At 46.0% G+C, this 26,781-nt stretch overlaps 1 protein-coding gene across 1 annotated transcript in view; it reads right to left on the bottom strand.

Moving 5' to 3' along the window:
- LOC104635134 (store-operated calcium entry regulator STIMATE) overlaps nucleotides 1–26,781 on the bottom strand; it is a 36,701-nt gene that overhangs the window by 2,953 nt on the left and 6,967 nt on the right. Inside the window, exons 2-7 of the mRNA XM_075742835.1 lie at nucleotides 19,275–19,323; nucleotides 18,298–18,393; nucleotides 16,306–16,427; nucleotides 6,509–6,621; nucleotides 5,305–5,388; nucleotides 4,127–4,243 (exon numbers count right to left, since the gene is read on the bottom strand). Coding sequence (XP_075598950.1) covers nucleotides 4,127–4,243; nucleotides 5,305–5,388; nucleotides 6,509–6,621; nucleotides 16,306–16,427; nucleotides 18,298–18,393; nucleotides 19,275–19,323 — 581 coding nt within the window. The remainder of the gene's footprint in view (nucleotides 1–4,126; nucleotides 4,244–5,304; nucleotides 5,389–6,508; nucleotides 6,622–16,305; nucleotides 16,428–18,297; nucleotides 18,394–19,274; nucleotides 19,324–26,781) is intronic.

The raw sequence follows: 26,781 nt of genomic DNA, 5'->3' as shown, positions 1-26,781 counted from the left end.
CTCAAATACTTCATGCATTCCTCCCCACACCAGGAGGCCAGCAGCTTGCAAAACAACATGGGCCACGCTACTGAAACAGGGCTGCTTATGCACTCTGCCAACCCCTCTGGTCTGCAGGAAGAGGCTGCCTTCTGGTTTGGTACTCCATCCAAGCAGACCCTTCAGATAACCAAACCGTCTCTGTGGCAGAGAAGGAAGTTGCACAGACAGCTGAGAACTATGACACAAGTTGTTAAACAAAGAAGCTCTGAGGAGGTTTCCACAGCTAGCTGTTTGCCTGAAGCTCCACCAGCCTGGTGTAGAGATAGGAACCATCCCACCATCCTCCTGCACCTGAGGTTAGATGAATTCCCACAAGTCAGTAGGGCTGACAGGTAGGAGAGTCTCCTCCCAGAGGCACCTCTATGCCCACCTTCGTTTAGCATTCCCATAAGGACCAGGCATCTTAGTTCACCTTGAGCTATTAAAAAATAATCTCAGTTCAGCAACCAGCAAATCAAACTCACTCTTGGACTATTCTTCAATACTTAAAAGCAAGGAGCATAGGTATTGGCATTCATCAGCATCTTCAGTTCAGGGATTTGCCCAAAGTCACAGCTCCTATGAAGGGAATTGGGGTAGGTGCTAAACTCCATGCTGACCAAAGGCATGTCCCCATATTAGCTTTCCTCCAAACCTTAAGCTAGCTTCCAGTTTCACCCTAATGGTTCTCACAAGTACCACTTATTAGACCAAATTTTGCTTTAAGGCTCATCTCTGAAAATGTAAGCCTTTCAGAAAAGGAGCATGAACCCACTCACCTCCCTTGGTGAAAAAACCACCCCCCTTTGGGAAAAAACCCAAAAAGAAGTTCAAAAAAGATCAAATAAAACATTATTAAAACTGACTTGTTTTCCTGAGTGGAGGAAACAAAGAAATTGCTGATAAGATCTAAAGTTTATTGGCACTTGCAAGGGCAAGGGAAAAGAGACTCAGGTCAAGGGCAGGACACATGCAAAGCAGAAATAAGGCCCATGCTGATGAATGCATTTCCCCAGCCTGAACAGCACTGGATTCAGACTGGCACTTAAGAGATCTCTCTCCATCCCATCAGAAAGAGGTCAAAAAAAAAAAAGACTACATGAAGATTTACCAAGGCAAGGCACAAGTCTGAAACAACAGAAAGCTTTAAGACTGACTTGGAAGGAATGGTGAAATCCTTCCAGCCATAAGAGCGAGTTTGTCCTTTTCAGGGTTTCAGAGTAAAAAAAGTTCAGCATTTTCTCCATTATAAGCAAGAGCCCATCGTCACGCCTTCTGGTGTGGCTCACTAGAAGAGCCTTAAAGCCCACAAGAGGTTGCAGTTCTTTGGTCCACGTTGCAGTCAGTAAGTGACACCAGAAGCAGGATTGCTGGTTGCTGGGTTTCTCCTTGCTACCCAGCTGGTCTACCAAGCCAAGGACAAAGCTGAGTTTTCCTGTTAACCTCACAAAAAATAGAGTGGGGATTTTTAACTGGTTAACTTCAGCCCACTCTTTCCATTCTCCTTCCTCTCTCCCCCTCCTTTTCCAAGCACAAACTGCTAGTTCGAGTGAAAATAATGACACTCTCTATTGGCAAGATAGGCAGACGGTTGAAATTCAAGAAGGCAGCATGATGGGGAATTGTTGGCGCCTGCTGCTAGACAGCCCTGATGAACCCTGATAAACCGTGGGACAGATTAGCTTCAGTCAGCTCTGCCCTGTAGAGATGCTTCTCAACCGCCGCCTTCCCTCTCCACTGGGCAGCAGGAGGGGAAAAAATTCCCCCCACTTGAACAGGTTATTAGCAGCAATGAGCCTAGCAAACCCTCATTTTCTATTTTCAAACCTAAATCCCAGCCAATCCAGCTACAAGGGCCCAACCAGCCAACATGATATTTAATTTATAGCCTAAAGAGTTGACATATGAAGCAGGAGCCTATGGCTATACCTCGAGGCCTAGTGCCAAGAAGCAGAGTTTGAAAAGCAGGTCACCTACTTCTATATTCATTAGCTTTTCTCTGCCAAAACTATTTGTTGGGCCAGAGGCACAGGAACATGTCTGAGCAGAAAGGAGGCAGTCCCTGTAGACTGCTCCAGGTAGAAACTGGTCCCCTTGGTAGTTCAACTGCAGTGATGGATCAGAGGGTTTCTAAAGGAACAGATGACCTGCACATTGAAGGTCTCTGCAAAAATTTGTCTGAGAAAGAGCGTCAAGTACCTGGAAGACAGAAGAAGCCTTTGACAACAAGAATCAGACTGTGGGAGTCCAGTTTCCACCGTTTGAAACGGCCTGTCTAATTGAGCTACCAGAAGAACCTTTCCTAGCTTCTGGAGATTAACACATATCTTCCCTTCAGGTTACCCAACACTGAGCTAGAGGCCAGAAAATACTTGCCCTGCCTTCAGTGAAGCAAGGCAGAAGACCAGCTCCATTTCCATGGAAAACCATTAAGTGCGATACCCTCTGTGTATCCACAGCAGCAAGTCATCTATAAGAGTAGATGGTCCAAGTTTAGGTTTGAAAGGCTGGAAAGGAGATTGGTGTCTCAACTTCAGTTGCCATCTCCTTACCCTTGTTTCTAAGCTGGTGTAATTTTAACTGATCTTAAGCCTTCAGGAACACACCAGCATATCCAGTTGTAAGGTGGATCTTCACCACCACTTTTACAATTGGAGCAGACCTCCAGCCTAGCTCTTTCCAAGTAATTAGCACTCTTGAACATCAATCACCATCAAGAAACAAGGACTGCACCATAACCAGGGTCAATTTCATGCCCAGAGTTAATCCACCTTCATGTCCTAGGTATGAGTTTTTAGCTTCAATGCACAACTATCAAGACATACTGGTACTGCCCAGCTCAGGCCTCTCTTCACCCCTCTCTCCAAAACAATAAAGATTTCTCAAGGATGCCCCCACCACACAGGAAACTCCCTGGGGCACACTGTTTGCATGTTTCTAGTGACCTTGCAAAGCTCCAACTGTTTATCTGGAGGCCAGGAGGAATGACTTACTTGTCTCAACAGCTGCTCACATCTGCCTGCCCTTCCCACCAGAGGGAGGATTCCTCCAACACAGCATCCCCAGGAGCGGCGGATGCTTCCCCACTACACCCTTGAGCCGTGGAAGCCATCGCTGCTGTACAGACTGCCAAGCATGCCATCAAACACTATTACCTCTGTGTGTTGCCATGTCACCAGTAATTGGCCATCCCACCCACCAGCACAAGAGCCAAGTTACTCTTTAATAAAGACCTCTCAGAAGCCAAGAGTTATTTCTGTTCATCCTAAATTCCTCAGCAGAAGCTACTCCAGGAGCCAGCCTGCGACTGCCAGAAACTATCTTATCTCAGCCAGTCTCGCCAGCGAACTGCAGGGTATCAGCAGTCGCACACAGATCACTTTGAAAGCAGGTCTGGGTGCCAGGGGAAGGAAGGGAATTCAATCCAGCGACTCAGGTTGTGGTCTCTGCCCAAAGGCAGATGAGAAGCACAGAAACCACCTGCCCAGCAAACTACATGTCATTAGCAAAAACAAAGCCTTCTGGGACTGGAGCATTTCCCTCTCCATAATTTTTAAGGTTCAAGCTCACACTACACAAAATACAGCTTCCTACAGCTAAGGGACCATCAACTGGCTGAAAAGATACCAAATTCTGACAAAAATAGCATCCTTTTTAAACTAGGAATCCTATGAATGACAGTGAGGAAAGCAGACTCTTCTAAGCCAAGATTAATTACAATTAAGAACGGGAAAGTTGAGAGAGACAGTGCAGAAGTACCCACCAGCTTCAACCTGCCACTCCAACAAGCCCACACAGGTTAGTGCAAAAGCTAGCTCATATCCCACAGGATACTGTCATCATTTAGGGCAATATTTCAGTAATATTTTGTAGACCGTGATGTTGCTCATTGTTAGAGCAAGATCCTGAGAGGAAACATCCCTTTGTTGACCCCTGCTGCAAGCATGAAGAGTTAGTTTGACTCAGCAGGGTCATCATCCGCATTTCTAAAGCATCACCCTAGGTCTAGGCAATGTGATGGTACGTTGCATGGTTGTGGTAAAGCGCACAGACCACACCACAAGCTTGCAGTTTGGTCTCAAGCACAGGACATCTTTGATCTTACCTGAGATTCCTCAGTCCTCCTAGCCCGAGGGCTTTCTATGGATCCATTGATGTCCAGGGTGTTGTTCTGCTTGTATTTCCTCATGATCAAGCTGTCCACAACCCAGAACATAATGGCCTTGGGGAGGAAGGAGTTACATGAATAAATTGCAGAGACCAAAATACAGTCAGAGCTATTTCTTCTCCTTTGGGTTCTTCCACATGACCAGCCTTAATCAACCTAATGTCTAAAGTAACCCTCCATCAGAAGTGTGTCTGTGGTTGGATGAGTGCAATTCCTGAAGTCCCTTTCTCATATAAAGCCTATTGATTCCATAGCTGTTGAAGATCCAGTTAAAAAGAGGCCACAATAGGCCAAATTACCACCAGGAAATAGCCATTGAACTAAGCTCCATCCAAGGTTCACCTGCTCTACCCGCACCAGTCCCTGGTCAGTTCTATGAGAACCCATGTTTACATTCAAATAAGGAAATGCAGCCTGGGGTGAGGGAGAGAATCTGCTAGCAGAAGCAGGTAACCCCAACTTTGCCAATGCTGCATTCATTGCAATGCTCATGGTATAACTGAAAAGAGTTTGACTCCTTCCTTTGTCCAGGGGGAATCTGAGTATTAACACCTTGTTCTCACTTCCCATCTTAACAGGAACTAAACAGTGGGTCAAGGATTACCCAGAATCAGGGAAATCAGGAAAAAGCTGAGCTTCCAAGAGGTTTTACCAAATTAGTTTTGTCAAGATCAGTAGTTCTGGGTAACCTGAACAATTTGCCTTGCTGTAATGCGGTCTGAAGTGTAGCTAAATGGCTAGGCTGGCAGGTTGCCAAAAGTCACTTTTGATAAGCCATCTTACAGGAACTTCAAGGGCTTTGGGGCATTCCCACACCTGTAGCTTGCTGCAGAGATGCAGCCCTCACCTAACGAGCCCCAGCTTTCTTCAGAGTCAACCACCCAGCAGCTCGAACAAGGGAGCAGAAATTAGGAACAGAGACCACGGCAGGGCGATAGTGACATATTCGTGTGCTCATGACAACAAATATATTTGTTCCCACTCCCCTCCAACATGTTCCAGCCACTTTAATTACTCAAGGCTGCCCCAAACCAGTTCCTGTACATGCCCCTCACTGGGAGGGCACCGTAATTTCCAAGCCACCGCCCCCCAGAGCTTGCAGAGACATCACTTACATTGACAATAAAAGGCACAACAAGCATGACCAGGACGAGCTCCAGCTGGGGGTTTGGGATATAACCCAGGAGGATCTGCTGAAGCTGCAGAAGAGAAAGCATTTAGAAGCATTATTTGAACAGCTCTGTTGCGAGATCTTTGCTGCAAACTGGTTGCCTTCTTACACCAGCAGTCTCTTAGGTAGGGCTCTGCAGCCTTTGCTTTAGCCCTGCTCTTAGGAAGATTACATGGGCTATTCCTTTAGCCCAGCTGGCAAACAGAATTTTGTACAGGTCAAGAAATAAGTACTGCTAGACTTTCAGTTTTACTGCCCATGACAACTGGTAGGACTTTCCTTGGCTCCTTGGAGCCTAGCTGCAAAATAAGGACACCAGCCATGCGTGATAAGCATGGAAAGAAATCCAGCAGCATCTCTGGATCTAGCAGCACATGCTGCTGAACAACATGTTCACGTCCAAGTCGGCAGTGTAGCCTCCTGGGTTAGAAGGACAAGCCCTTAACAGGAACAGATAAGTGCTCCCAGATTGCTGTAAATAACTCCTCAGTCAAGTCGCATCAGCCTGTGAGGTACTAGGCACTACGTGCCAATATGCTTGATACTGAGTTACCCATCAATGCCTGGAATTATTTTTTTTTTTTTTTTTTTTTAATACCCATCACACCTATGTGCCACCAGGTAGGGGGCTACAACTGCCACAGGATGATTACTTTTATTTTTTCAAAGAGAAACTCACGATCAACACAATTACCATTGCATGAGCTACCACACAAGCAGTTGTGGGGGGAAGGACAGCATACTACTGGGGCAGTTCTTCCCAAATTAACCTCTAAGAGTGCCCCTAGTTTAGGCATGGGATTACAAAACACCAATATGAACTGACTTGACAACAAATGCAGAAATTGTCTGGCGGAACTGAAGTAGCTCAACTGCCAGCCCAGCCTATTTTATCCTCCCAAGGATGGAGGAGAAAATTAAAAGCAGCATCTTATTCTACTGGCTTTTGACTAGCAAGAGAACGTACCAAAAGCCAAACTGTTATGAAAGTCACGTTTCCCCAAACTTAAGCTAAAGATTCTTCTAGAGAGATGTCAACAAGTCATAAGGATTAAAGACCTATGATGATGGGGACCACTACTAAAGCAAAGCTGACAAGAAACAAGCCGTAACAGCTGTGGCTAGAAAAATACAGTTCAGGAGCTTACCTTTGTCCAACCAGGGATAAGCAGGACAAGGCTGATCACGGACTTCTCAAACACCATTATCAGCAAGTAGAGCACACACTGGCCAATCCAGGCAGCAGCTTGTGGAGGGTCACCTGGGAAGACAGCATATTAAATCTGAGACAGCAGACAGGAGACAGCTTTGCAGAAAAAGTTGCCTCATGCTTCATACCCGAGCTGATTAAAGGGACAGGGAAGTGTTTCTATATTGCAAGTTTTGCAGCAAGACAAATACTCAATACCAAACTTAAAATTAGTTGGGAAATTTTCTATGCATAGTTATAGGAGCACATGCCTGAGGTAGAAAGGTTTGGGGTCCCTGCTAGGTCTACAAGCCATTACTCCACTGAAGATCAGAACATACCAACTTCTAAGCTCAAATATTTCTAGTTTAATAAAAAGTAAGTCTGACCTGTACTAAAGAAACTTTAGCAGATTTGCATCCCTTGCTAGTTGCAGCTTATTTTGCATCTCTGCAAATTGCTGTAGAGAAATTAGCACAGAAAGGCAGAAACGCACCCCACTTCCATTTGTGCAGACTGCCTGTATCAGGGCAGCTGTTTGTCTTTCAGACTGTGGTTGTGCTTTTGATTTAAGCTTGGCTATAAGCAAGAGAGGTCTCCCTCCCACTACCAACACTGACCTTTTATTCTAGAAGTGATTCTGTTTTTCTACTTTCAGGGCCAACTCTGAAACAGAGATGGCAATTAACCAGACCTCTGGTTAATTTGAAGGGCAAGCAAGTAACAAGTTTTAGACACAACTCAAAAAGCCCTACCCACCTAGCAGGTGCTAATACTACGTGTATTTATCTGCCTTCTGTCCTGCTCTCCATTCCACCAACCTGCCTCTGAAATCCACCAAGAGGAGAAAACCACCACCAAAAACCTTTTTGCCTTGCATGTCCTCCCCCCTTGCCTTTCCTTCCTAGATCAACAGCTTTGCTGGAGAAAAAGTCCTACAAGTGACCTACGAGGTAGGCTGCTTCTGTAAAAGGGGAGACAGACAGCTCTGGCTCTGCCCAAAGACCTGCAATCCCCCGTGTTTATCCAGCACTCACAGGCACTCCTGGGCTCTCAAGGGCTGTAGCCCGGTAGTACCACAAGTGCTTAATGGAAAAGCCATTCCTGGTAACTCTAAGGAGACTGGATCAACTTTTATGAATCCTAGTTTGGATAACAAATATGCTCTCCTCCACTTGGGGGAAAGGATATACAGCCTTGGAGATGCATGTTTTCCCTCTCCTTCAGCCATTGATGAGCATTGCCAGTATCCTCCTCAAGGTGTTGTGCTACTTTGAGCTGGATGGATACAAGGATTTGAGGAGAGGAAGCCCTGCTTGTGCAAAGGGCAAGGATCTCATCTTCTCAAGCACAGACCACTAAAATCCTTTATGTAGGGAAAGTCTGAAAGCTCAGAAATATCAGCATCCTACTGAAATGGTTCTTTACAAGCACGTGTTGCTTTGGGGCATTGCTCATTTGGTTTGCCCCTTCTCTAGCACCCTTTTGTCACGGTCCCAGAGATTTAATTTCTCTTCACCTCAGCAAACCTAGAAAAGTCCAGAGATCCCAGGACTTTCCTGCCCCCGCTCCCTTTCCAGTGGATAGGAGCGGTTCACAAAATCCTGGAGCATTTTGACCAGAATGGCAGGCTGATAATCCCTTCTGAATTAAAGCTAATCCCAATAGCAATCCCCAAGACAAGATACTGCTGGAGTGACCCTCCTGTATACAAGGATCAGTCAGTATCCTGCACACTCCTCAAAAAAAAAAAAAATTAAAAAAAAAAATCAATCATTAAAGACATCACCTGCAATTTGCTCCCTGCCAAGCCTTACCCACCCAGTTGCCAGCAATAGTCTGAAAATTTCTGGTCACTATTTTCAATACAAGCATAAATTTTCCATCCTAAACAGAATTAATTTTTTTGCTGATAAAGTGAATGGCTGGTTATGATACTGTCTAAGCAAGAGACAGGGGCTCCATCACCCCAGGTTTTAAAGCAACTCACTCAAAAGTAATCAATCCTAATTAAATATGAATGTTTCCAATGGGGTACTCACCAAGTAATAATCAAAAGCATATTTGTATTGTTAACAACGCTAATGGTACCGTATCTATTACACGTGCTTGCTTCAGCCCTCTAAGCACCCTGCCAGCTGGTTATCATCTTCCCAGGCTCATCAGAATATCTCAGCTCTGCAAAACTGTGCTACAGTATCTGGCTTAGGAAAGCTGCAGCATTTCCTCTTGAATATAAAGATAACCCCTGGCAACACTTGCTTCCAGCAGAATTGGGCCAGAATTTGGAGTTGCATCTGTGCAAGAGAACCCAACCCAAGGTGAGATGCTGATGCTTGACGTGGTGTTGGATGACAGTGGTCTGGCAGCTTTGCCCCACTTTTCTCAGCACAATACTGTTGAGACATGGCAGAAGACAACACCAGCAGCTTGCAAAAGCACGTTTATCCAAACCACTGTGCAAACCTCCAGCCACAGATACCAGCAGTGCATACCAGGATTTAGTAAGAGCTTCTATCCAACCAAGCCCAGCTCTAGGGGAATCTGCTTCCCAGCAAGGGGAAAAACAGGCTTGCGGGTATACTTGTCCTTATTCTGTCATTATTAGCAGTGTACCAAAACATTTGCCTTGTTGCAAAGCTACAGCTAAGAAGTAGAGGCATCCAGCTACTGTCTCCATGCCACAGATCTCCAAAGGATCATCTTGCATCCCAGCTTTTTAATTGCTCAAACCACAATTAGGAGGAAGCAAAGGAGGAGAGAGGGAAGGACTGGGAGGCCAAGGGTGCAGAGAGGCTGCTGAGCTGGGAGGACAGCAAGCAGAGCACGCCAGGCCAGCAGGCAACCGCACGGAGGGGGGAAGGAAGAGGGAGCCAGGAAGGTTACGTGTGAGTGCAACCAGAAGGGCCCTCAGAGGATTTCAAAGAGTCCACGTCTCCGCTCCCTGGCAGGCAACAGCTTAATGGGTGGTCTGTGGAGGAGACAGGAGCAGTGTTATAGGCAGCTAGCAATTAAAAGCTGGTGTCAGAGAGGCTTTGATCCTCCTCAACCATGGACAGCCTCTCCCAATAGAGTCAGGTGCCTAGTTGTCTTTGGCACAGGTTAGGTATAGTGGGGCTTTTTGTCCCATACCCCAAGACTGACCAATTTTCCTACAAACCCCCAGGTTACCATCACCCATCAGAGCTCCAAGTGCAAACAAAAACAGGAAAACAAACATATCCATCATTTCCTTCCTGCATTTGAACTCGTTCCCTTTTGCTGTGTTGTCAGCTGTGCTCCATCCCCTGTAGAGAGACAGGGCTAACAGCCACAGCACCCTTTGCAAGTCAGCTCTTCTGCACAGCAATCCCAATGGCACTTGTGGAGCACTTCCCTCTGTCATCTCAGCTTGCCCAAAAAAACAGCAGCGAGTTTGAAATCTCTCCCAAATGCCTGCCCCCTCACACCCTTTTGGGAATAGAAGGTCACAACCATTCATCATCACAAACAGCAGGCTATGGTTCTTAGTTTTGCATACTGTGCACCAGATAGCCAGGCTGATACACAGACACTAGAAAAGACAACCTGCTTCTTAACCCACCCTAGTCACAGACTTGTCCATGTGTCCAAGGTCAACGGCTCCTCACCCAAAAAACTGCTCCTGAGTTTTCTTGAAGTTTGACAACCTTTGGAAAAGGAAAATCTTTTCTCCCTTTACTAGAGAACAGGTTTTACTGTGCAACTGCAAGATGCCACTTAGGGAACCCAAATTCTCCGAGACCATAGGTCTGCCCCAGTTAGGCCAGCTTCACTAGCTAAGTGTACAGGGCACGTGGAAGTGGTATGGCAAGACTATGCTACCAAGCAGGACCCACCTACACTCCTTACCTACCCACCACATCCCACCTTGTCAAAGGTGCCTCCATCACAGCATGGAGCTTCAAGTATTTCTCACTCTGGTCACCTACAGAAGATGCTGTGAATGTCCTCCACAGTTAGAGGGACATCAACACTTCTTACACATCCAGAGTAGACAGTGGAAGAATATGGAAAGAGAACCACAGACCTAGGAAGAGACCAGATCTGTCCATCTGCTCTATCACCTTAAGCAGCTCAAAACTGCTACTGTTTTGAAACCTCTCCCTCCTCTGATGAGGCTTTGGGCAACGTGGTCTAGTGGAGGGTGTCCCTGCCCACAGCAGGGGGGTTGGAACTAGATGGTCTTTAAGGTCCCTTCCAAACCAAACCAGTCTATGATTCTACAATTCTTTTTGCATTCTGAGCTTTGTTTTCAGACTATGGGATAAGATGTTTCTCCATCCTGAAGCACAGAATTAGACAGGACTTAGTTTCCACCCCTGACAGGAAGATTGGAGCGTGTCTCCACAGTTACTTTTTACTGCATCTTGGTCACCCAAGGACAGGAGGCTGCTCAGTACCAAAATAACTCAGGATAAAAGGTGAAAATGAAACAGCGGCATGGCCCACAGGGCTGCAAGAATCACTCACAAGGATAAATAGACAGTGGCTTTTTTCCTCTTCACCAAGGAGTTCAGCTAGCTGCTCCTTACCTCAGCAGGTTTGAAGTCACCCAAGGACCACTGATCCACCTCAGAGTGTCCCTCATCCACGTCTAACTCGCCACTAGTTCATCTAACACTGACTAATGCCAGTAACAAGAAAGTCACAATCTGTTTGCATCTCATCAGGGAAGGGAAAGCCTTCAACGCGGTCCCTGGACAAACCCATAAGACAGATTGAGCCACGTCATCTCCTCTGTCCAGAGTTAGGAAACGAGGCTGGAGAACTTGAGCTGATCTCAGCTAATGACACACCTCATTTAGATGCTGGCTTCCTACAGCAAGATGGTCAGAGGCATCCTCAGGTGTAACTTAATGTCTTTAATGGATCAAGTGCTGTCCAGAGGTGCCCTGCTCCACAGAGGGGAGAGGATTCTTCTTACATGAAGTGCTTCTGCTACATAAATCTAGGTGAGTGCCTACAGGACTGATCTGCCACACAAGATAGCCAACCAGCAAAACCAAATCCGGTCCCTGGAGACTAAAACCAAATAGATGCCCTCCTCTTCACTCTTGTGTGCAATGCTTTCCTTTCCTTGTAAAAGAGGGGTGGAACCAGTCTAAAGGATCTTTGCAGCCTCTGCACCGCATCTGTTAGGAGAAGCCATATATCATGCTCCCTTTGAATGCTTCCCTGAAACAAGGGCAGTTTCTCACCCCCAGTCCTAGTGGTAAGGTACCTCTCACCTCCACACACTGACTCTACCATCAGCCTCTCCTTTTAGTTTAATGAACACCCTTTGCTCAACTCTTTTCATAGCCATCTCCCCCCCCCCCCCCCAAAATAAATGTTCCCCTTTGCCCCAAAGGATGCACACATTGCATTTAGACCATTCTCCTCCAGCAGCATTACTGGTGCTCCCCACCATCAGCAAAACTTCCTTGATGCAGACCTAGGATCGCTGGTGCCTGCAGCAATCTCACTCAAACACGTCTCACATATTCCACTTGTGCATGGGAGCCCAACTGCTCGCAGAGCAAAAGCAACGCTGCTTGAGGTATTTAAGTTGTTACCACACAACAGGATTAGTTTTAATCCAGGCTGTCTAATGTACCGAGCTGTCAGCATAGCCCACATGTTACTGCCAGACAGCTTTATTTGCAATCTTTTAGGGACTGCGTGCACACTGAGCGGGGGGGAAGCTTAACCACAGCCCAAGCAGAGGGTTAAGGGCATTGAGGAAAAGCAAATATTTGAAAGCACTGAAAGATGTACTGGGTGACATGGTGGTGATAGAAAACATCAATAAAAACCTCTTAAGAGATACTCAAATGGTACCTGCAAAACCAAGGCATCTAGTTGTCAGTGCCAAGTACAGAGAAGGGTGAGAAATAGCAGCAAAGCATCTGAATTGCACAGAAGTGCTCAATTTGAGGGCAAGAACAGGTTTTCAGGGACTGGGACCTGACCCATCAGAGCAGCCAGATGGGTCCAGTGGACACCCCAGACCCTCTCTGGCATATTCTGCATCTGAACTAAAAGTGAGTGTGCAGCTGGAATCAGTCCTCAGTTTTCAGCATCACACCACTGCTCTGGGTCTTCGGTCCCTGGAGATACTGCTACTGCATTGGGGTAAATGCTGCTGCTATCAGCCAGATCCAGGAGGGTTCAAAGGTCTGCACCCCTGCTCAGGGCAAGGGACCTGACCACACACTCAACCATTTGAGGATGATCCTGAGTCCCCTGGTCCTAGGGGTGGAAAGACCACGCATGCCAAGGACAGGACAGCCCCTCAGGTTAGAGCTGTTTCCAGCAGTATTTCCTCAAGCACTAGCAACCAGCTCCCTTGGCTGCTTCAGGACGTGGGAATATTTGTTATGGAAATTTTTTACATCACAACAGGGCCAAAAGCAGCCTACACAGGTCCTCAGTTAAACTCAGCAGCTGGCATAGAGCATATTCTCTTATAACTAAATTTGACCAGCAGAGTTCAACAGGCCACTAAACAGACTTTAAAGGCCTCCAAGCAACATGCCTTCCCATTTCCAGACAGTGAATGAGCTCAAAGCATCAAGCTTAGACCAATCAGTGACTGCAGCCACAGTCATACACAAGCCAGCATCCAGAGAGGCATTTTCAAGCAAGAACACGCTCTTTTTCTCCCCGTAATTTCTTAATAGTCTTTCAGAATTTTACTTGCACATTGCAGAAGCTATCTCTTAATGCAAATTCATAGCACTTGCTTACCTGAAAGAAATACTCCAGTATTTCTGAAGTAATACTTTAGAGTTATTAGACACAACTACAATGCCAGGACATTGCAGCTATCTAGATGTTCCCTCTAGGGAGCTGCCATGGAAATGGGTGAGGGAGAAGAGGGCTGGAGCAGTTTGGAGGTGGGGCACAAAGCTGAACCAGGCTTCATCTGCAGGCTCTGACTCCAGCCAGCATCTCCCCTGCTGTACAGACCCAACAGCACCTCCAAGACCTTGGGTACCCGCCTGCCAAGTCCTTTGCAGCTTAAACTCTGCTCTCCTTCCTGCAGAAGTCCCCTACAGCGACAGCAGATGTGGCCTGCTGCTACCCTGCTAGAGCAACAGTGCACCGAGCATTCATGGAGTTTGTTAGCTTTGAGAATGCGTGAGGCAATAATCATTCATCCAAAGTCTACTTGAACCAAGATGAAGAATAAACCTCTCCAATATTCGATCTTAGGAGCCAAGCATCTGCCAAGAGGACAGCAGCCTTTAAAAATTCAGTTTCCTGTGCTTAGATGCAGTCCAAAGAGCAATCAAGAGCTGCTGGACAAAGATGGAAGAAGATAAGCATATAGGAGCCTTTGACTCTCCACCAGCTAAAGCCCAGGTCATTACTGGCTGCAGCAGTCTGGCTAAGAGCTCAGGCACAAGAGCAGCTGATCTCAGAATGGGTGTCTCCTGTCGTTTTTGAAATACAAAAGTAATTGATTTTTCTAAAGAGTTCTGACAGCTGGATGCTTAAAATTGCAGCATAGACTGAGGTGCTTCCCCTTCCCTTTACTTTGCTTCTCCATTAATACAGCTCTTGCAGTCACACAGGGAAAACCACCCCAGGACTGTGGAGACAGGTAAACCATCAGCAGAGTAGAAGGGACTGCCAGAGCCCAAGACAAGGATAACTGCACCGATTTGCAACAGTTGTGGGGATGCAACCAAGAGCTGGAAGGCCAGAAAAGAAGCAGTTGCAAAAGATTTTTTTTTTTCTTCTTTTGCTCAAAGACCATGCAGGTAGATGGGTACTGGCCATACTGGACAAAGACACAACTGTTCTTTCCTGATGGTTGGAGCAACAGCACTCACCGCTGTCTGCAGCATGGATTTGGTGCTTTCTGCCCTTCCTCCTCTGCAGGACTGCAAGAGATGCTTTTGCTCCTCAGGAGAATTGAGGAAAGCAACATAAAGTCTGGTACAGCAATTTAGACCAGAAAGTGAATCATATTTCTGGAGCCTGTATGAAATTGTACAAAGTTTACTAGCATCTTCCAAACTGTTTTGGAAGTTACTTAATTCCCGAGATGAGGATAGCAGTGTTTTGCTTCCCTAGCCCTACAGCAGGATTGCATTGGACATGACACTTGACTCCTACCTAACTTTTCCACTGTAGTGTCTCTGGCGAGAGACCTGCACCAAGAGCAGTGCTGGGTGGATGAGGTATTTAATCCTCAATTCAAGAGCTAAATTCAAGCAACAGCAGAAACTCTTTTTTATTAATGAAAGCAAGATTTCCTCAGAGGAGTGAACTGTTTCTATAATCTAAGCCAGCCTTCATGAGGGGCCAGCTACAGCTCAACAGAAGTTCATTACTGCTCTGCAAGGTTAAAGCAAGCTGTCAATACACTTTAACATTTCCTTGCTTTTGCTCAACTGCAGACGTGGCATGCAATGCTGAAGCTGTGCCCTGGAATGGCTGAAGTTGGGCTTCAAGTCCTTGTTGCTCAGAATGGGAAAAATGCCAGTTCCTAAACCAAGAATATCTGGATTTCTCCACTGTCTCATCTGAATGACTCCAGCACTCTATGCTTGACTCCTCAACTCTTTGAGAAAGAGCCATTAGGGGAAAAAAAATAGTAGTCCCCACCAAATGCATGCTGTCAGGATGCTGAACCTGCTCTGGAGATCACTGCAGCCTTTAAAGCCACTCTCAGGTTTGACGAGAGCCAGCCCTGCCTCATCCCATCATTTCAATCCATCTGTGTCCTCTCATTCCCAGTCTGTAGCTGCTTCTGCTGTCTCACATCCAACCACCCCTTCATCCTGTGCCACGACCCATTTACACATGCTGAACGTGAGCCTGAGTAAGAGCTCACGAATCAGTGGGGTCTCTGCACTAATCCTAGTTTAGTCCAAGTTTTACCAGCTCAGTCGCTAAAAATACCAAAGAAAGAAACTACCTTCAGAATAGACTTAATCATTATGGTCTTAAAGGTGGGAAAGTGATTGGTATAAATAGGATGTCTTTTCTGAAATATGACTGAATTAGTCTTTATATTAGATATAATGTAAAATAGGCAAAAGGGTTAATTTTCCCCTTTCCTGCAGCCAGGAGAAGCGCTCTTCTGGTAGCTGTCTCCGCTCTTTCTGAGGAGAAGTGCTACCCTCTAGTGGGGCTGGCTGAGAAAGGCTTTTCTGAAACAGTTTTTCCTCCTCATCTCAAGACAGGAATCGAAGCAGAGATGTTGCCAGACCGGGGCGTCCTTAAAAAAAAATTTTTTTTTTTTTTTTTTTTTTTAACATCATCTGGCAAAAAACCTAACCAAAAAACCCACAAGACATTGGAAAACTCAGCTTTGGGGACAGGCTGTGTCCTGCTGATGCCTGCTACAGCTCAAGGCACATGCAAGAACGACTCCACATTCTGAACTGAGAGGCTAGGAAAAAGACCCAGAAGAACCCCACAAAAATCACCACCATCACACCCAAACACCTTAATTTATCATATGCATATCCTGGGGTATATTATCTGCCCAAGGAAATATTCAACCTTTCGTCACCAACCTGCTTGGCAGGGCAGCAGGCAGAGTTACCCACGACCTAATGACGTCCCAGCATTTAACACGCTGATCACTACCACACTCTGCGAGCTCCTTGCAGAAAAGGTAACAGAAGCTGGCTGCTCACATGTTTTCTCCCCAAACTGGTGTTCCTGCCATTTTCTTCTCCTCATTCATAGCTGGGAGCAAACAAGCCACCTTTGTGCCCAGCCGTTGACACCTACCATATTCTCCAAAGACCAGGGTCGTGTACTTCTTGTGCTGCACAATCCAGGAGACAACCTTCACGCCAAGCCAGATCAGCAGCATCCCCAGCGTGGCATCAAGGATGAAATTAATAAGGTAGCTAAGAGCAAAGAAAAATTCAGGTTTCAGTTGTGTTAAGTCTTATTCAAAATATTTTATTTCAGTATGGGGATCCATAGAAAAAAAACCCCAAGATCTCAAAAATCCCCACTTAATAGTCCAAACTCACTTCCCTTCTCATTTCTTGGATTTTCCTATAGCCTTACCAGCAATTTCTTAATTTAAAAGCCTGTTCAGCAGAGAAGGGAGCAGACCACCAACTCTGGCATTGCTCATTTATTCATACAGCATTAAATACTTCCCTGGCTAGCCTTGCTTAAGAGTTATCCCCAAAAAGGAGCCTATCCATTTGCAGCATCTTTTGTTCTTATTAGGATGAAATCCCAACTTCATGGAAACAGAACCAAACATTTTTGGAACGTGACACAAAATGGAAGCTTCTTGGACACCACAGCTGCTCTGAAAACTGTGCAGCAGAAGAGACAAAAAGTCCATTTTATTGAGCAGCTGCAAGAGTCTCCTATGAGCAGAGATGCAGACAGAGGCAGGAGGTCTTGGGATAGGCAACAAGCCCTGGCTCAACAGGAGGCATCCTGGGGTCCCCAAAAGCCCCCGGTTCAGGATCCCCACTGCAGATCCAGGAGCTGAACCCATCCCCACCAGAAGATTCAGGCCTGATGGGTTTGCTCTGCAGCTTTGGATATTTAAGTCTCACTGGACAGAGCACGAGAGACAGGAGACCTGCAGGGACCTTCTGGGGATTGCAGGGTCCAAGCTCTAATCCAGGGCTTGGTATTTTAATGAACTCCAGTGGAAAAAAAAAAAAAAAAAAAGTATCACTCAGACTAATGTTTTCTGGCCAGTTTTCCATTATTGGAGTATTTTCTGCCAGATCAGGCCAGATTACTACAGCGTGAAGAAAATACCAAGCACAGAGCTACAGGAATGAACATTTCCTTTTCCAGAACTTGATATTGCCTCTGAAGAAAAACACTGAAAATAACAATCTGCTTTTGATATCCATTTTGAAAACATGACGTGAAGTTTTTCTACAGCCAAAGGCTCAGACTAGCTTACTACAGTTTCCAGCTGCTGAAGATAGAGTACTCAGACACAAACACGAGGCTCTGGTGGTTTATACTGGGCAGGACATGCAGTTTATGAGCCTCAAAGCCCAGGGATAGGGCTTTAGAGTTTTAAGCTGCCTAGTTCAGGATGACAAGTCAGGCAGCACAGGGAAACTTAAAAACACACATTAAGGAAAAAAACCCAAACCCTGAAGGTCACAGCATAAGCACAAAAGGGTTTATTTTAAAATGGTGTCTGTTTAAAACAATGAATCATTTTAGAGGTTATATTTAGCCCCAGCCAAACTTGTGTCTGTTTAAAGAAACATATCAAGGCACAGCGCTTTAATATACAAAAAGGACGTAAGCCAAAAAGTTTTCAGCATGGTTTTGAAGCCTAGAGGAGGCTTAAAACAGGATAAAGTTAAATCTGAAATGAAATTTGCAGCTGCAAAGTAGCTGGTCTAAAGTAAAAGTGGCACATCTATGTCAAGTCTGAAGTCTGGCTTAGAAAGCCCCCAAACAGGACTACGGGAATACATGAGGCAACCAAATATAAAAAACCCAAACATCCTTACGTTGGACAAATGCCTTCACCCACACAATTTAGGAAGCATCCTTGATACTGCTCTGAGATTGGCCAAATTGCCAAGTCCAATGTGCAAATAAATGGCACATTCAACAGTTGCATGGTGAACCACTGCATTATATATTGGCAAAAGGTGCAGTAAACATCAAGGTGCTTCAAAGGAATCAGTTTCTACTGTGTAAGATATTTTTCAACAGGCTTGCTTCTTCCTTTTACAGATGTAGGACGTGAATGCAAGCATCTTGTGTACTTACAGAGAGCAAGGGTCCTCTTCAGTGAGATCCGACAGAAAAACATTGGCAAAGTGGATGAAGATGGAACCTATTGCTTGCTTGGAGGTGTCATAAAACCTGGAGAGAAAAAAAGGCAAAAATATCTGTGTCCTGGGGCACCAGCAGCCCAGTAGGCACACAAATGAAGGCCCTGCATGTGTCTGCTTTTCTCCAAGATGTATTCATGATGCTCAAGAAATTGTATGTGGTGAAAAGGGGCAGTTTGGCTGACTCCAAATGCTTAAGAAAAAAAAGATACCACTTCAGTACGTGGCAGCTCAGTCTTGCAGCTCTGCACCTGACACTTACTGCTCAGTTTTAGCCTGCAGCGAAGGACAGTTCACCCTCCAGTGCCCAGCCCAGCCTCAGTTTCCCCAACAAACAGTAGGTGCAGGGAAGCTGTTCAACTATTTACCATTTTTGCATCCGTCCACAGGGAGTTGGATTGAATTCCCAAATTATTTTAGAGGAAGAAACAACCTGAGGAGACTGACATGTTTTTCATCACTGACGTTGGCTGGTAGCTCCGTGCTGCCAAGCCAGCCTGACAATACACAGATCCCAATCACACGCTCACCTCTCGGCAGTCCGTCAATCCTTCAGTACAGGGATGCTTTGTAGAGGTGTCTGAGCTGAGAGCGATACCCAGCTAAGAAGAAAACTTGACCCTGTCAGGGAGACAGCCCACGTACAGGTATGGCTGCAGATCATAGGGAACTGAAACCTCCTGGTTCAGCCCCCTGCAGTAAAGCCAAGTTTCCCTGGAGGAGCTAGGCAGGGAGTTTTACTTCTAGGGAACACCAGCTACTTCATGGAGGTTTCCTTGGGAAGTGGGAGCAAAGCATTTCATTTAACAATTAAATACCATGCAGGATATTCAGAGGGCCTAGAAGATTGTTAGTATAAGAGAAAATATTACATATACATGGTCTTTTCAAGCTACAAATTAAAAATCTTACCATGTCCTCCAGGGACGCCTCTCTTCCTTTGGTTCCTTAAATCGTTTTACTGCAAAGAAAATTAGAGACTTACATTAACCAACAGAGCTGAACCAATACATTTGCGCAGTCTGCACCAATCCTCAGCACAAAAGCAGTCAAAAAACCCAGCCTGGAGGACACTCAGCATTTCACAATCTGAAACGGAGCAAATCCAGATGACCTGGCTCCAAACTGAGCAGGGGCAATGCATGGACCCACAGGTCAGAAAGATGAGCAACAGCAGAGGTGTTTGGGAAGTAGACGTGTGCTCCTGGCATCCTTCACCAGCAGCATTTTCATGCTATGAGAAGTAGCCCGAGGGAAGTTAGGCAGGGTTCACCACTACCTACCAGCTCTAGTAAGCCTTCCAGGCAAACTGAAATTGGGGTAGCGACAGTGAAATGATATGGCCCAAGAGTCTGTTTGTTAAGCTTTTGGGTCACAGTAATGCAATAAAGTCATCTCCTTGCAGCTAACAGGACCAGAAGACCTTTGAGGAAGCAGGACCTTGCATACATGTCCAGCATATAGGTACCAGTGCCAAGCCCCAAAACGCAGCAAGCTGGCATGGCTCCAAGCTTGTGCCAACTAATATTAAAACATTATTGTATTATGCAACATTTTGCATGCCCACTAGCTACCACTGTGGAGCAGTAGTCTGAGACACTTGACTTCAGTACCACCAGCCATATACCCTGAAAAAGATATTTGAAGGAACTCTTCCTGCCTTGAAAACATTCAAGGTCAGGTTGGACGGGGCTCTGAGCAACCTGATCTAGTTGAGTCCCTGCTCATTGCAGGGGGATGGGACTGGATGACCTTTAAAAGTCCCTCCTAACCCAAACCAATCTATGATTCTTTAAATGAAGTCACTCTGGCCATAGATGAGTTTGCTCCTTGCAGCGTTTCAGGCCTGTCCTCCTCCATGGAGCCCTCCACTGTTGTCTATCACAGCTCCTGCTCTGAGCTTTCTCCTGTTACTACCTGGAGATAACAGCAAGTCAGATTTTTACCTAGTCTTGCTCAGAGTGGGGTCTGAGCATTGCAGAAGCATCTCAAAGGGTCCCATTTAGTTTGTCACAGAGATTTGGTGCTCTCCTTGGGTTCAATCAGCTTTTACATACACAAATAGGAGCCTCTGATGGAAAAGTACCAGTACCACATCCCACACAAGTCATTTTTGACTGTTCTGCTGTCACTCCAGCTAGGAGCCCATTTCAGAAAGTACCAGCTACCAGGCTAACTCTTCTCCCATTAAATCCACAGGTACCAATGCTCTAGAACAAGCAGACCTGGAAGAGGCTTTTCCACTACATTAGATTTATTAATTAGAAAAAAAAAATCCCCAAGAATAAAAGGTATTCAGTGGCATTGTTTTGCTTTGTGGTAAGGCTGCTAACAGCTACATCTAGAGCTAGAGATATCATCGTTACAGCTACAGCTCCAAGCACGCTGCCTCCAAACCTCAGGCAGACGCAGAGGGGGGGTGCAGATCCTCCACCTTGGCCACTGGAACCACTGTTCTCCTCACCAATGCTAATGGGCTCAAGATGGATGGTTGATTAAATCTGCCACAATCCGTTCCCAAACACGCTGCCAGCTTCGATAGGATTCAGAGTTAAAAATAATGAGCTGCAACATTTTTTTGAGGGAAATGGAAAACAATAATAATTCAGTGCATTCTCTCTAGCTCCTGACAGTCCATCCCCGGACACGAGTGGAACAGGAGCTTGGTGGTGCCACCTAGTGAAACCAGGAGACTGAAAGCAGCAGGACACATGAATATGAACCAATGTGCAATGTACAACCCTGTAAAGAAACCACCCCAAGAGTACATATTGTAAGCATTAATCACCAAATCCTTCTATACATCCCAGCTGTACCTGACACTGGCCAGATCACTGCAATGAGTACTGAAGAGTACACAGACTGCGGAAGTCCAAACAGACCACCAGTTAACCTATTTTACCGTCACTAAGTCTTCACCCTTGGGAGCTCTGTAGCCCGCTCTGCTCCTTTAAAAGCAACCCAAAACCAGAACAGACACACACCACCCCACTGGGCACAGCTTTTTTTTTTTTTTTTTTTCCCCTCCTTCAGCTCCCCAGCTACGTGTAATCAGACACTGCCTTCAAATTTACAACCAAAGGGACTTTTCTCACTGCTGACAGATCTTGGCACATGAGGATGCTTCCCAGGGCGACTTGGGGATATGAAGACAGGGACCCAGAGAGCCACAGGTGAAAGCAGGGGCATCAGAGCCACATGCTTCTGCCTGTTCTCCAGTGGGGTAAGGAGATACACTTTTATAGATAGGAGTTTCTTTTCTGCCTGTGGGAGGAACAGGGCACAGGCAACGCCTCTGGTACATTTTAGATCATTAACACTGCTGATAAGGCAGCACAACTTTAAACAACTTGGTATCCAGCTCTCCGTTTCCAGATTTATACTCTACTCACTAGTTAGTCTTTCAGTTAATGAAACTGCGGAGAAGCAAATAGCTTCTGTCCAAGTAAAAAACTGCCCCTTTAGAGCCAGGAACTGATCTCACCCAGGCACATCACTGTAGCCAGTCCCATGGGCTTCCCATAAAACACTCACAGGGAATCTGAATGACTCTGGTTACAACCCGAAACAAGGCTTTTTCCTTCCCTGCCCTGTGGGGAAATGCACGGCTTTAACAGCTGTACCAGCAGGCAAACTCTCCTCCAAAAGCAGGGTCAGCAGCATGCTCCGCGAAGGCTGGGCAGAAGCACCAAAATATTAGCTGGATACAGGTGATGTTCAAGTAAAGGTCTCTTTGCTCTTCTGCATCTAAATGGTAATTAACTGATCTGTTCAGACCAGCTGTACTTGAGCAGTCAGCCTGCCAGCTGGAGCCCTACCATCTGCCCTGAGGGACAGCCTGGGCTCATTCCCCTGGGAAACGCCTGCCTGGTCCAGCCTGGAAAGATGCAAGGACTTCCCTGCCAGGCGCCTCCACATTTCAGAAGCACAACTGTGTACTTGCCTTACTGGCAAGGTGACAGGGCGATATATGAGAAGGTGGGCCCCCAACCCCAGGACTTCAGTCAGGCACATGCAGGGTTTTGCTGCCACCCTCAAATCCACAGAAAACCAGCACTCCAATGACCTGACCCACTATTGCCATTAATGAGTGATGAAGCAGCAGTCATGTTCAGTTACACCAGGCATACCTGCAGCAGTTTGTGTCCTACCCCTGTCCAGGAAAAAAATACCTGCTTTCCCTTATCCAGCTGAATCCCATCACAAGATCACAGAATTGTTTTGGTTGGAAAGGGCCGTTAATTAAGATCATCAAGCCCAACCAGTAACCCAGCACTGCCAAGTCCACCACTAAACCATGTCCCTAAGCACCACATCTATGCACCTTTTAAATACCTCCAGGGACGATGACTCAACCACTTCCCTGGGCAGCCTGTTCCGAAGATTGACAACCCTTTCCATGAAGAAATTTTTCCTAATATCCAATCTAAACTTCCCCTGGTACAACCTGAGGCCATCTCCTCTTGCCCTAAATATATATCGCTGCAGCAATGACGTCCATCAGCATGAACAAGGTATACCATCACTGATGCCCTTCAAAGGGCCACTTGCATTTCACCCACCCACAAGCAAAAGACTCAGAGACCAAGCAAGCTCTTTGGGTGACCAAAAGTATTTAAACCAAATCTAACAAGCTTGCTCAGCTCATGTGGCAAAGAGCATGACGCTGCAGAGCAGCTGTTGGAGGGGTCTGCAGGCCACCAGGCCAACCCACTGACCACTAGCCCAACCATGAGAGCACCAGGGATGATTTGCATTATTGTCTTAATGAGAAGTGACATGTTATGTATCCACAGCCACTCAGGCTAGAAATACAGTAATTCAGTGTGATAAGATGACAAGTAAGAGGTAAGAAGTTAATGGTGTGGTGCCTTGTTGAACACAGCTTGTCATGCCTCATTAGATTTAAGAGAGTTATCTGAGACTCTGTAATTATCAGAGACAGTAAAACTGTTGTATTAAAGATAAAAGCTAGTATTATAGAGATATAATTAACTGCTTAATAGGGCATTTACTGTGCAGAGCTGCAGCAGGCTGTCTCCAAATTAAACCAGAAATCCAGCCAGGATTACTGGAGTTTAAACAGGCAGCAGAGTTGTTTGGTGGCTGTGACCCAGAGGTTAGGGGTGATGCTAAGTCCACATAAAAGTAGTACAAGGTCTCTGAAAACTGAAGGAGCTGATGAAGTCCTCTTTGAAGCAGTACTGCTTTTGTGCTTTAGGAACACACTCGGGCTCTGGAACAACAGGCTGAGCAGCAACTGCAAAGCATCCCTCTCTTCTTCCAAGCCCTGCAGAAAGCCAAGCCACGGCATGCACAGCCACAGGCTCAGCTAGCTGGGGCTGGAGAAAGGCTGAAGTCTCCTTTGCTCTTCTCAAAACACATCTCCACTCACTGGGGTCAACTCAGTTTTCCACTGGCTGTAGGCATGGGTGTGCTACTGTGGCTCAGGCAGATCAGTCCACCCTTAAGATTTATTTTAAAAGAGTTGTGTATGCTTATGCATCAGGCAAACAAGAAATGTGACGTTCAAGTTTAGCACCTAGAACCAATTAAAAATTGAGTTTAATGCACACAGAGTTGCATAAGATGGGAGAGAACCCCATTCAACTAGATTAAAGAGACTAGCGTTTACTGGTTCTACACTAGAAGACAACAGAAATTTGTCTTCCCAACAGTGACACCAGCTACAGCATTGATTATTTTAACTCTCCTTCCCTTTTCAGCTTTGTCCATTAGTAAAGCAAGCTGGCTTTTGCAAGGAAGCAGAAGATGTTACTGCACATCTCTATAGCTAAATGATCATCCCAGTTTGCCAGATACCTGCAAGCCTAGTTAGGGCAGCAGTCTGGACCACACCACAGGCCAGGAAAGCACAGGTCCCCCAGCTGCATGTGCTCCTCACAGACCCACGTGCTACTCAGTGCTCTATAAGTCTTAGCAAGCGTGCTATGCACACACAGTAAGGACTCCAAATCTCACTTTATGCCTCTTCACGTCATCACTAAACAGGAAACTAGTCCTAGAAACATGTGAAGCAAGTAAAATACACATGAACCTTTAGATTCTCTCCCCAGATCTTTCTAAGGGGAAGAAAACACCAGTGGAAGTACAGGCAAGCTTTCAGACTTCTTTGAAGTCTAAAAGAAGCAACGAATCTCAAAGCTGAATGCAGGCTGGGAATGCTTACTCCAGGGTTGACTTCAAGTAGGGAAGCCTGAGAAGTCAGCCTCAACTCACGCTTCCACTAGTGGTGTAAAGTCTGGCTGTTTACAGCATGTTTAAGGTGAGTCTTAGCTAGCATTGATGACCTACCAAGTTGCCCCCTTTATCACCAAGCAGAGCTACTCATGTTCTGAAGAGCAGCAAATTTGGGAGTTGTGTCAAGTCAACTGCCTCCCTGAGAGCACAAAATCCCCCAGTGGTGTGTACTGCTGCTGCAGGGACACCACAGGTTGATAGCAGATGCTGGGCGAAATAAAGCTGGACACACCATTTTAATGGCTGAGGATACTTGTAACAGAACAGGATGCTACAGCAAGCACCATGAAAAAACAAGTTGCTATATGGAGGAAGATAGAAACTGCTAGTCCAGGTTCTTCCTGCAGGACCCAACCCTGCACTGAACCTATTTCAGTCTGATCCTGAATTATTTCATTAACAGTAAAGTAGGCGGATGTCAACAGTGAAATAGTTCACACTGTGGAAATGCATTTCCTTCAGAAAGGCTTCAAAAGACAGTCCTCAAGAACAAACAGGAGCCTCATGAAGTCCCAACGTGAAGCATACAGGCTTCTCTAAAGCACACAGCTGTGCTGCAGCGTGGAGGTGAAGTGCTTTGTGATCATTTAGACTTGCGACATGGTCCAAAGCATCCCAGTAAAAGGCTGGGCAGGTGGGAAGACAATGGTCCTGGAAGGGTCAGGAAGAAGGGGGCACGGGTCTATCCCATTAAACAGGAGCAGAACACCACTGAGATGACAGCATGCCTTCTTGAGTTGGTGTCCTCATAAGTTACCGCTCTCCCCCTACTTGGCTGCAGTTACTGCAGACAAAAAGCCATGAAGTTAAACAAAAGGGAAGGAAGAAGAGTGACAATTTGAGACACATACCCTGCCCATGGCTGAGAAAGGGCAGAGCAGGAAACTAAATACTCCCAGGCCCTTCCTCTTCAGTCAAGGCACTAAAGATCATATACATTGGAAATTCCCTGAGGATCACCAGGCTGGGTGGAAGTTGGACACCTGAATAAGGATCTGTGAAATGTAAAAAAAGGTTTGGGAGGAGAGTCATAGATCTGTAAACAGTCAGCAAACTAGAAGATAAAGCTCAGTAACAGCTATCCTCATTTTTTTTTTCTACAGAGTAAAGAGGCAGACATTTATTATTATGTTTTCTTGATGCAGGAGAAAGGGCTTTGCCTATCCTAGACACATATAGTTCCCTGAAGTTTCCAGTCTGCAGCAATGCTGTCCCACAGTCTACTTTTGTTTTTGAAAACAAGATCTCCAATTATTATAATCAATTAAGACAAGGACATCAGCAACCGCCCAGTTCCCTCATGCTGTTCCCCACCCCATTCACGGTGGACCTCTCCCACATGGAATGTCCTTCCCACATCCCCCACTGACCCCACATTGCATTGAGGCAGCTCCACTGCAGATGTGTGCATCACCACAGGTGCCTTTTACCCCTCCTGGAAATAAAACCCTTACACCAGGCAGAATTAGCCACAGTAGCAACTAGCTGCCAATTAGCAAAACAGACCCCTAAGTAAGGTTTCTACAGAATCAAAGGTTGAAAATTATTTCCCTGGGAGAAGTTTAGGCGTGCTTGGCTGATGGTCAGACCATCTCCTTTATAAATCTTACTGCAATCAACCGAAGGATTCAAAAGTTGAGGTTTGGAAAGGAGATGCCAACTCAGACAAAGCTTTTAAGAGCTGATTTACAGGAGATGCAAGCCTGACCCCACCATGCTCAGCAGCAGGTCCAGAAGATGAATACTGAAAATGAATATTGGAAGCACTCAGAGAAAGCACTGCAGCATGCATCACCTAAATTGTGAATGGTCCGCCAAAAATAAAGGCTGCCACACCCAGAACTGGTTACACTGTCACCTGCTTTTAAGAGAAGGGTCCATGTCTAGGGCAACACCATACTAGCAAGAGCATCAGGACTTTATTTCTGGCCTTTTCAGAAGGGGACTTGGAGCTATTGTACCAGGGAAGAAACAGAAGCTCCCCCCCTGCCCAACCTCTGTGTTATTTATAGGCAGTATAGTCTCCAATAACACATTTCAACCTATTTTGAAGAACACACCCTTTCCCAGGCTTTTTCCAAGCCCCAGGCAGGAAAGAAGCCAACATGCAGGATACAGAGGCCAAAACCCTGGGGTCTGCAACTATTCTTAGCCTGAG

Source organism: Balearica regulorum, chromosome 1 (assembly GCF_011004875.1).
Source record: "Balearica regulorum gibbericeps isolate bBalReg1 chromosome 1, bBalReg1.pri, whole genome shotgun sequence".
NCBI lineage: Eukaryota > Metazoa > Chordata > Aves > Gruiformes > Gruidae > Balearica > Balearica regulorum.
This window is presented reverse-complemented; position numbering and strand designations above follow the sequence as displayed.